General features: G+C 58.5%; 6 protein-coding genes across 6 annotated transcripts, besides 10 other annotated features; 5 read left to right on the plus strand and 1 right to left on the minus strand.

Moving 5' to 3' along the window:
* Tco025E_07969 (putative poly(ADP-ribose) polymerase) lies at positions 1-1,731 on the plus strand (the record flags this gene model as incomplete). Its single annotated transcript, XM_029374826.1, has 1 exon — positions 1-1,731. A coding segment is annotated over one exon (1,731 nt), but the record flags the coding sequence as incomplete, so codon positions are not given.
* Positions 1,732-1,853: 122 nt separating this feature from the next.
* Positions 1,854-1,907: a microsatellite.
* A 185-nt stretch (positions 1,908-2,092) lies between these two features.
* Positions 2,093-2,114: a microsatellite.
* Positions 2,115-2,138: 24 nt separating this feature from the next.
* Positions 2,139-2,166: a microsatellite.
* An 8-nt stretch (positions 2,167-2,174) lies between these two features.
* Tco025E_07970 (uncharacterized protein) lies at positions 2,175-3,173 on the plus strand (the record flags this gene model as incomplete). Its single annotated transcript, XM_029374827.1, has 1 exon — positions 2,175-3,173. One exon carries the CDS (start codon positions 2,175-2,177, stop codon positions 3,171-3,173), a length of 999 nt encoding a protein of 332 aa, XP_029225034.1.
* A 23-nt stretch (positions 3,174-3,196) lies between these two features.
* Positions 3,197-3,216: a microsatellite.
* Positions 3,217-3,265: 49 nt separating this feature from the next.
* Positions 3,266-3,285: a microsatellite.
* A 438-nt stretch (positions 3,286-3,723) lies between these two features.
* Tco025E_07971 (uncharacterized protein) lies at positions 3,724-5,334 on the plus strand (the record flags this gene model as incomplete). Its single annotated transcript, XM_029374828.1, has 1 exon — positions 3,724-5,334. One exon carries the CDS (start codon positions 3,724-3,726, stop codon positions 5,332-5,334), a length of 1,611 nt encoding a protein of 536 aa, XP_029225035.1.
* Positions 5,335-5,700: 366 nt separating this feature from the next.
* Positions 5,701-5,748: a microsatellite.
* Positions 5,749-6,067: 319 nt separating this feature from the next.
* Positions 6,068-6,105: a microsatellite.
* A 79-nt stretch (positions 6,106-6,184) lies between these two features.
* On the plus strand, positions 6,185-7,246 carry Tco025E_07972 (uncharacterized protein; the record flags this gene model as incomplete). Its single annotated transcript, XM_029374829.1, has 1 exon — positions 6,185-7,246. One exon carries the CDS (start codon positions 6,185-6,187, stop codon positions 7,244-7,246), a length of 1,062 nt encoding a protein of 353 aa, XP_029225036.1.
* Positions 7,247-7,336: 90 nt separating this feature from the next.
* Positions 7,337-7,372: a microsatellite.
* Positions 7,373-7,534: 162 nt separating this feature from the next.
* Positions 7,535-7,840, plus strand: Tco025E_07973 (uncharacterized protein; the record flags this gene model as incomplete). Its single annotated transcript, XM_029374830.1, has 1 exon — positions 7,535-7,840. One exon carries the CDS (start codon positions 7,535-7,537, stop codon positions 7,838-7,840), a length of 306 nt encoding a protein of 101 aa, XP_029225037.1.
* Positions 7,841-8,124: 284 nt separating this feature from the next.
* Positions 8,125-8,185: a microsatellite.
* A 104-nt stretch (positions 8,186-8,289) lies between these two features.
* On the minus strand, positions 8,290-8,748 carry Tco025E_07974 (uncharacterized protein; the record flags this gene model as incomplete). The annotated part of the gene is made up of 1 exon (XM_029374831.1): positions 8,290-8,748. The coding sequence occupies one exon, from the start codon at positions 8,746-8,748 to the stop codon at positions 8,290-8,292; it is 459 nt and encodes a 152-aa protein (XP_029225038.1).
* A 193-nt stretch (positions 8,749-8,941) lies between these two features.
* Positions 8,942-8,979: a microsatellite.
* Positions 8,980-9,361: the final 382 nt, after the last annotated feature.

Here is a 9,361-nt window from a genome sequence, read left to right on the forward strand (position 1 = left end):
CAGAAGGCTTCGGCAGCCAAGAAGAGTGCTGCTCCCGCCGTCAAGAAGGCCGTTCCAGCCAAGGGTGCTTCTGCTGCTAAGAAAGCACCCGCGAGCCAGAAGGCTTCGACAGCCAAAAAGAGTGCTGCTCCCGCCGTCAAGAAGGCAGTGAAAGCAAACTCCGTCAAGGGTGGAGCTGCAACAGCGGCCGTCGCGGCGCCGCCTTCCGTTGCGACAAGTGCGGCTGGCAACTCAGTGACGTCGTCTAGCGATACGAATGGAGGTCGGCGTCAGCGCCTGCTTCAGAAGGGCCGAGGTGTTGTGGACGTATTCTCGGGGAAAGTGAGCACCTGCCACGTGTACGAACGAGACGGTGACGTGTACCAGTGCACCTTGAACCAAACCCATGTTTCTGCCAACAGAAACAAGTACTTTATTCTGCAGTTGTTGCAGGATGATTCTGGATCCATGTACTACCTCTTCACACGCTGGGGACGCGTGGGTTACGACGGACAGAACAAAACGGAGGAGTTTTATGATGATGCGGCTGCGAGGCAGGCATTTTACACGAAGTTCGCCAGCAAGACGGGAAACAGTTGGTCGAATCGGGCGAACTTCTCAAAAGTTGCGGGACGGTACGAGCTGATGGACATCGATTATGGAGCGCAGGAGGAGGAGGAGGAAGAGGAGGAAAAGAGGCGGCGAAGTAAAGGGCCGGTGCAGTCTGCGCTGCCAACCGAACTGCAGGACCTCATGAAGCTTATCGGGTCCAAGAGCCAGATGACGCAGGTGATGCGGGAGTTGGAGATTAACATGGAGAGGCTGCCGCTGGGGAAAATATCCCAGGCACAAATCAAGCGCGCATACCAAGTGCTAAAGTTGATAGAGAGGGAGATGAAAAAGGCACGCCCGAAGCTGGCGGAGCTGTCAAGCCAATTCTACACGCTGATCCCACACGCCGTTGGTGTCCGTCGGCCCCCCGTCATCAATTCAGAGGAACTGTTGCGTCAAAAGATGGATATGCTGGAGACACTGGGCAAACTGGAGATCGCGGTTTCCCTCCTCGGCGCCAAGGGCTCAGAGGACCTCCACCCCAACGACAAGCTTTATCGCAGCCTTAACTGTGAGCTGACGCCGCTGCCCCGCGACGACCCTGACTTCCGACGCATTGAGGAGTACGCGCGCAACACGCACGGTCCGAGCCACAATTTCCGAGTTGAGGTGACGCGGGTGTTCAAAATTTGCCGCCAGGGCGAGGAAGAGCGATATGAGGCGTTCAAGAAGCTTGGCAATCGGCAGATGCTGTGGCATGGCTCTCGCGTCACGAATTTCATCGGCATCCTCTCCCAGGGCCTGCGCATCGCCCCACCAGAGGCTCCGTGCACGGGATACATGTTTGGCAAAGGCATCTACCTCGCGGACGTCTGCACGAAGTCGGCAAGCTACTGCCACGCGGCGGCAGACACGAACGTTGGTCTCATGCTGCTGTGTGAGGCCGCGCTGGGGAAGCAGAGCAGCCTCACTGCAGCGGCGTACATGGAGAAGCCAATGCCGGGGACCGACGCGACAAAAGGTGTGGGGAGCTACTTCCCTGATCCAGCTGGCGCAGAGGTGGTGGATGGCGTGCTGTGGCCGAAAGGACGCGTGAAGCAGGAAGCGATTGCCTCCTCGCTGATATACCCCGAACACATCATCTATAACGTTGCCCAGTGCAAAATGAGCTACCTGGTTCAAGTGAAGATTTGCCGTTAGTCGTCCTGCTGTGCCTGACCATTTTTTCCCGTATGCTTTCTTCTTCTTACTCCTCCTTCCCTCTTGTCGGGCGTCAGTGTTTTTCTTTGCCTTACAAACCCCTTGTTTGCGCTGGTAAGACATTGTTGTTGTTTTTTTGTTTTTTGTTATTGTTTGCTTTTGTTTGCTTTTGTTTTGGCGTGGAGCCAGGAAGAATACATCAATTATTCCTGTTGTTTTCGTTTCAGTATTCTGTTGCAAGCCGTTTGCTTCGACGCCTTCGCTCTGGTGCAGCGAGGCCGGAGGAACTGACGTGGCAGAAAAGTTGTGGGTGCTTCTCCAGCGCAAACTGTGGGTTCATGGGTCCGCTTGGTCATATTCTTGCTGTTGCTGCTGCTGCTGCTACAAACTTCTTTGCTTCCGCCGGCCACACACACACACACACACACACACACAGGGCAAGGATGACAACTGTTCCTCGCCCAGTGCGGGATACGGCGGTGGAGCTTCCGTGGAAGCTGCTTGTGGCCGCCGCACAGCCGTATCAAACCATCTCGGGCCCCGCGCTCTCCGTGAACTTCCTCAAGCAGCCGAACCTTATGCCGTTTCAGCGCCTCCCCTTTCACCACTGCGGTGTTTCGGGCCGGTACTATCACTCGCTCCTGCACAGTCTTGCTGAGTTTGCGACGACGCCGCGGCCTGTGCGTGACAGCCACGTGAAGATGCTGCATGCCCCCATGGAGGATTTCTGGCGCGCGGTGGGGCTGCTCAACTGCGTGTACCTCACACACTACTCCCCGCTTATTCACGAGCATCCGGCAATGGGGGCCGTGGAGCTGGCGCCGCCGTCGCACCGCGAGCAAAAGGACCTTCGCTTGTCGCTGTACAGTAGCACGTATCAGCCCATCTCTACGATGATTCTTACTGGCTCTTCTAGTGCCGCGCTTGCTGGGCGAGGCAAAGACCTTGCGGCGCCGCTGCCCCACAGCGACCAGGATGAGGCGTCGCTGCGGCTTGCAACTGCTGGGGAGGCGCGGCGGCTGGCCGACGGGTCGATTTTGCAAAGGGCAACCTTCACTCAGGGCGGGATGCAGAGCAGCGACGTGGTCCCACCGTGGCGGCTGGACGATTGCGTCGCCGAGTTTTGTCGAACACTGGCGTCCGCAGGCCTGCTGGCACCGCACGTCAGCAGTGAGGGAAACGGCATGTGGACCATCGTCGCCCAGCAGACATTGACCCACGGTGAGCTTTTGACCGACGCGCCTTTTGATATTGTAACCGCCGTGCCCCGTGTTTTCGCAACGTATCGTATGCCGCCGTGGCGTCATCGCATTGGCTTGCCGTCGTTTAGCGGTGACCAGCAGCCGCTGTGTGTTGCGTTGCGTGTGGAACTGCGACAAGACAGCCGCACGGTAACAGCGGGGACGTACTTTCTTGTGGAGGTGGAGCGGCATGTGGGATGACGCTCTTTTTGCCTCTCGCTCTCTGTGTGTGTGCGTGTGTGTGCTTCTCGCTGATGTGTTACCACCTTAGTGGGTGCCATGCCGCTTCTTCCTTGTTGTTGTTGTTGTTGTTTTCTACCTCTTGTCTCTATACTTCCCGCAGTGTCTCTTCGGCTCGGACCACCATTTTTCCTCGATCAATTCCATCTCTCCTCCTCTCCTTCTCTCTCGCTGGCGCTCCTACTGCTGTTTGCCGCCGTCGCCACACGGCAGCTCGTTGTTGCGGTCTCTCCTTCGGCGGGTGAAACGCCTCACACTCCCTCTGCCCCCGCGTGTCCCGCGCTGGCTGTGTACTTCCGCCGGCTGCGAGGGAAAACGTGTGGCCCGTGGACCACACTTTGCGCTGTAGCCCACACCGGCTTTGGCTGCGCCCTGGCGGGAGGAACGAGCGGGCGCGCGTGTGAGGCGGCGGACGCAGCGACCGGGGCCGAGCCGGTCGGATAAAAAGTCGATAGGAAAGGAGGTTGTAATAGAGCAGGCGAGGCCGCAGCGAAGGCAGGCGTGCGACAGTATGCCTAAGCACCGGAAGGGCAGCCGCGGGGTCGAGGCGCGAGACATCGGCAACTTTCAGTACGAGTGGCAAAGCGAGGCGAAGAGCACTGCCCCGCGTCGCACCGCACCCCGGCGTAATGTTGACCCCACCGTGCTGAAGCGTGCGTACATGCTGCACAACTTTCAGTTTGTGCTTCGACCCGACTTTTATGAGGTGAGGCCAACTCCGGGGCTCCCGCATGGAAACCGGCGGCTGGGCGACATGCTTCGCTCAAGCGACGCGCCGCCGCCGTGGGACGCCGTCACCGCGGTCGTGGTGCGCTGCAAGATTGATCAATTTCAGTGTCCAATCTGCCTCGAAACTCCAACGGCCGCGCGGGTTGCCGACTGCGGCCACGTCGTCTGCCTGCCGTGCATGTCGCAGTACCTGTCGAGGCTGAAGCAGGAAAATAAGCAGCGCACCTGCCCGGTATGCCACAACGTTGTGACGCTGGGTATGCTGCGGCCGTGCATCCTCCGACTCATTGAGCCCCCATCTGCCGGTAAGCGTGTCAGTTTTACGTTGCTCCGGCGACGCGGGGAACACTGCGTGCTGCTGCGGCACGACGACCCCCGCTGGGCTGCCACTGCGCCACCGGAAGAGGAGCCGCCGCTTCCTTTCCTGCACGAGCCGTCGGCAACGTTCAGCAGATACATTCTCGCCACGGCGGAGAGCGAAAGTACGCGGCGCCGCCTCGACTGCACAGCTATCATGGATCAGCTGAATCAACTCAATGCAGAGCCCAGACCTTTGTCGCAGTTTGACGACGCGGTACTGCACTTCTCTGAGGAGGCGCTTGAGATGGTGCTGCAGGAGGCTGACTTCCAGTCTCCGCAAACGAGCACGCGCAACTCGCCTCCACTCGCCCCGAGGCGCCCAAACCTGGATGGCGAAAAGATATACTATTTGTACGGTGAGTCGGAGGGTCAGCCGTACTACATGCACCCCGTGTCCTTCAAAATGCTGCGCGATGATGCCATCGCGCGTGGGACGCCGCTTCCTGGCACCGTGGAGGCCCCTGTGGAAGAAATTGTGTCCTTTACGCAGGATGAGGCGACCAGGAAGCATTACAAGGCCTCGGCGCATGTCCCGCTGCACGGGACGATCAAGTTTTGCCTGCTCGACCTTGCGGATGTGGTGCTGCCGTCAACGCTACGGGCCTTTGAGACGACGCTGGCGCGGATGCGAGAGGCGCGGCGGCGGCGTGAGGCAGGCGGCGACAGCGGCGGCGAAGACACTTCGTGGCAGGCCTACTTGCGCCGCTACCGTGCCGTCAGCACTCCGCCCACCTCCGAGTCCGGCTTCTCGCCGGAGCCCACCTTTTCCGACTACTCCGGCGGCTCCGACTTGATTCCGTCGTCCGGCATCACGGCGTGGAGCGAGCCTGGCGGGCTCAGCGGCGACTCCTCACTCGAGACGCGGCAGCGGGCGACAAAACGGCAAGAAGCGCCGATTGCGAGCTGCTGGACGGTGGAGAACTCGCGGCGGCTCTTCGCAACACCACCGCTGCGGCCGGCCAAGCCAACCTGGGGCGGCCACGTCCTCAACCTGCACCAGCCGTCCTCCGCTGGCTCGCGTCCGTCTCAGTAGCTGCAGAGCGCAGCGGAAAGAAGCACGAGGCGCGGGAGGGGGGAACGAAGAAAAAAAAAAAAGAATAATGCCGGGGAAGGCAGCGCCAGCGCTAGAGACGCGTGAAAGGAGTGGCGAAGAAAACCCCCCAACAAAAAAACAAAGGCCATGAACGAAAGGAAAAAAGAGGAATAAAAAAAGGGGGCCGTCCCCGCCGGACATCCCCCCTCCCCCGCAGTGAAAGTAGAGGGTCCACCCAGCAGCGGAGTCGGTGGGTAACTCGAGCGCGTCAATGACAGCAGCGAGTGGGGGTGGGACAAAAAGGAGGGCCAGCAGGCATATGTGGACTGAAGTTGAATTGAAAAAAAAAGTCGAGCGTATAGTTCCTTTTTTTTTTTTTTCCTTTCCTACTCTACCTTGTTTTTTTTTTTTTTTGCGTCGTCTTGATTTCCGTGAGAAATGCCGCGGCAATGTATGGCGAGAGGGGCCACACGGCAATTGAACCAATGCAAGGCAGCAACTGCGGAAAAGGCGGCAAACCGAGCAGTACGTGGATATGGAAAGCTCGGATGTGTGGACAAAGCGCTGGTGTTGAAGTGTGAGTAAAATGTGAAACTGCGTGTTTTCCGCAAGAGCAACGGCGGCGGCTTTCCCCCAATCCTCAGTTTTTGCTTGCTGCCCCCTCCCCCTCCAGTTGCCTGTTTTGTGTTCCACTCACCACATCTCCCTTTCCCTTTTCCCCCTCCGTGGCGTTCACCAAACACACACGCACACGCACACGCACACAGACACTAGACAAAACGTGGAAAGCGGGACATTAGCGGAGCCGTGAGAGGGGAAAAAACAAAAACAAAAAAAAGAGTTATGCGGGATGTGGCGCGACCAGCCGAACATTCTGCGTCCGCGACACATCGGCAGCACCTTTTATTTGCCCGGAGGTGGCACTGGTGGCGGGCGAGGCGGATCGGTGCCGCAGGTACCGGGTGAGTACCCCCTGCCTGTAGTGAATCCCCCGCAGGACGCGCGTGATCGCCTGAGCGCCGTGGAGCGTGCTTCGTCCGATACGGCCGTGACTACGCTGCTTTCCCGCTATCGGGTTGAGAACGAGAGGCTCCAAGATCAATTGAAGGCGCATGCCGTTCACGAGGCACTACTCGAGCAGCGCTTGCACGAACTGAGCGCCAGAAACACCGCCCTGCATCTTCAGGAGTTTCGAAAAAAGGAAAGCGACTCTGCGCTGGACGCGCTAAAGAAACAGCTGGAGGATCGCGAGCATGAGGTGCGTGCTCTGCAGCTGCAGGTGGAGAAGCAAGCGGGACGCATTGCTGCATTTGAGGAAGCCGTTTCACGTCCCCCGCGTGACTCGGAAGAGTCCCCGGCGACGCCTTCATCGTCCTCGTCGCGCCGCACACACGAGCTCTTGTGTCAGATATTAAGCAGCGTGGGGTTTTTAAAAAGTGTGTTTAACGCAGTCAAGCATTGCCGAACATCGCCGCATGAGGAGACGGGGTGCCAGCGTCCGCTGCAAGAATGCACGTTGCGTTGCCTGCAGGCCGCTATGCGGGGTAACCAGGAGACGCTAGGGGATATGCTGGGCCGAGGACACCAAGCATCATGCGAGGAGTTGGCGCTTGCCATTCGCGAGGAGGTGATTTTTTGCGAGGCCTCGGCAGTGCAGGTGGCGGCTCAGCTGCTTGCCGAGCGTGCGCCCCCCGCGGCCTTGGGGGAGGAGCCCCGCACGACGCCCCCACTGCCGTTAGACGCTGACAGTGGCGCCGGCGCCGCCGAGGCAGAAGCGCGGGAAGGAGGGGAGCTGGAGGAGGAGAAGTGCGCTTCCTCCGTGGAGCAGCCGCCGTTGGCGGCCCCGCCGGCACCCTGCGCGAGACGAAGGCCAACATCGCGACCCACCGTTGACGACTGCGAGGTTCAGTGAGGCGGAGTTTGCGTGGACGGCTTTCCTGCAACCACCGACGATGCGGGGCCCCGTGCCCCGTTGCTTCCCTGCGTAGGGGGATCCTTCTTTGCTTGCTTGCTCGCTCGCTCGCTCGTTATCTCTCTCTCCTTCCCTTCCCCCTATCCACGGCGTGGCATACGCATCTTTTTGTTCGATGTCCGTTTTTTTTTTTTTCGCTTCCTCTTTGATCTCCCCGAGCGAGTCCCCCGTGCTGCAGGTGAAGGCTGCTCTATCATACAGGCAAATTTCCTCAAAGAGCTCGGATCAATGTCCCCCGAATTCGCCTTTCACGACGTCTCCAACGACGCCATCAAATCGATGACGCCGAGCGAGGCGCTGCAAAAGCACCTTGAGAACGCGCAGCTGGCGCATCGTGTGTGCGTCGCCAAGGCGCTGAAGGCCGAGGAGCCGCCGGCGGAAAAGTGCGCCTTGACGTGGGGCGAAGTGGTTATCCGCTACCAGGCCTGGGCAGAGTACCGCCCGCCCTTTCAGGATAGCGTTGCCCAGTCGAAGTACAAAAAGTACTGGACGAAGAAGCGCCAGGCCGAGGACGATAAGAACCCCTTCAAATAAGGCAGCAAAGCAGAGTTGTGGGGTGCTGCTGTTATTGTGGCGTGGCTCTGTTGCCGGTAGTAGGTCTCCAATTTTAGTAGTGGACAGATGAGGCCGAGAGGAGGAGAGAGGAAACAAATAAAATATGAAGCGAACATGGTTGGTAGTAGTACCCCTTGGCGGAATGAAAAAAAAAAGAAACTCCTAACACACGGGAATGCGGCCCCCTCCCCTCTTTCAATCCTTCCTCTTTGCCTCTCCCCATCCCCAACGAGAGATAGCACAAAATGTTTCTACGCGTGTGTTTTTTCTTCTTCTTCTTGTGATTCCTTTGCTTGTTTTACTTTTTTCTTTTTGCTTCTTTTTACCTTCCTTTCCCAATAGCACAGCTGGAATTCGTCTCGCACAAACGCATTGGAAATGCCCAGTGATACGCCTTTTCCTTTTGTGCGCATGTGTGTGAGTGTGCGCTAAGCACTACAGCTGCTGCTTGGCCGAGGCCCCACCACCACAGCCATTGCTACCTCCTCTACCTCCGACTTCAACGTCTTTGCAAGACGCTGCTCGATGCGCGGTGCCTCCTTACCGCAGGCATTCCGCTTCGCTTCCGTGTAGCATGGCGCTCTTTTCTGCCGTATGAGGGAAAACCTCCGTTGTTCGTATTTCGTGGCTAACAAGTCCAGTATCGGCAGTGAAGGAAACGCCGCGGAGGGGGATCCGTTCTTTTGGGTACGGCGCAGTGACCATAACTTGCCTCCCTCCCCGACGCCAGATGTTAAGCTGGCAGGTATGAAATTGTTGCTCACGTCGGGCTGCGGCAATAGGAGCGACGGCCACCTGTACCCACTTGAAGAGCCACGTCCGTCGCACGGCTCCACCGTCGTGACGCGCGCAAACCAGCTGACGCCATCAACAACTTCCTCGAGCATTACCACTAATACAGTGAGGCTACTGGCTTACAGAGACACACGGCGGCCCAACATTTGGCGCGGGCGCTACATCCATACGCTTGATAACTAAAGGCGGGGCGCCCATGAGCAATTTGTAACCTGTAAATACACTCACTTTTCCAGTAAACAGGCCATGACACGACTCTGGCCCGGCCTGCCGTGGGATACACCCTTGTTTTGTTTTGTTTTGTTTTGTGTGTGTGCTTTTTTACAGCGAATGTGACGATCCACGGACCGCGTTCCTTTTGTGTTTGTGACACATGAGTGTTTTGTGTTTTTTTCCCGTGTGCGGGCGCCTCGATGGAGGGGGGCCCCGCGCAGGGGAAGAGGGCGCGGCCACGCCGCGGGGATATGGAACTGCAGTTCATTGGAACTGGGGCCGGGGGCAGGTGGAGCACCTCGCGGGGAACAGAGACGAGGTGCGGGGGGAAGGAAGAGAGGTAGGACGTAGCGGACCCACGGGGAAGTTTTTTTTCTTTTCGATTGTCCTTGGATTTGTCGGTGTGTTCCTTCTGTTTTCCATCGGCGGGCTTCCTTCCGGTGCCGGGCTCACAAGCCCAGGCACGTGGCAGGGGGCGGGCGCGCAGGAAGG

The sequence above is a fragment of the Trypanosoma conorhini genome (genome assembly GCF_003719485.1).
Source record: "Trypanosoma conorhini strain 025E chromosome Unknown Tco_14.4_contig_00674, whole genome shotgun sequence".
Lineage (NCBI taxonomy): Eukaryota > Euglenozoa > Kinetoplastea > Trypanosomatida > Trypanosomatidae > Trypanosoma > Trypanosoma conorhini.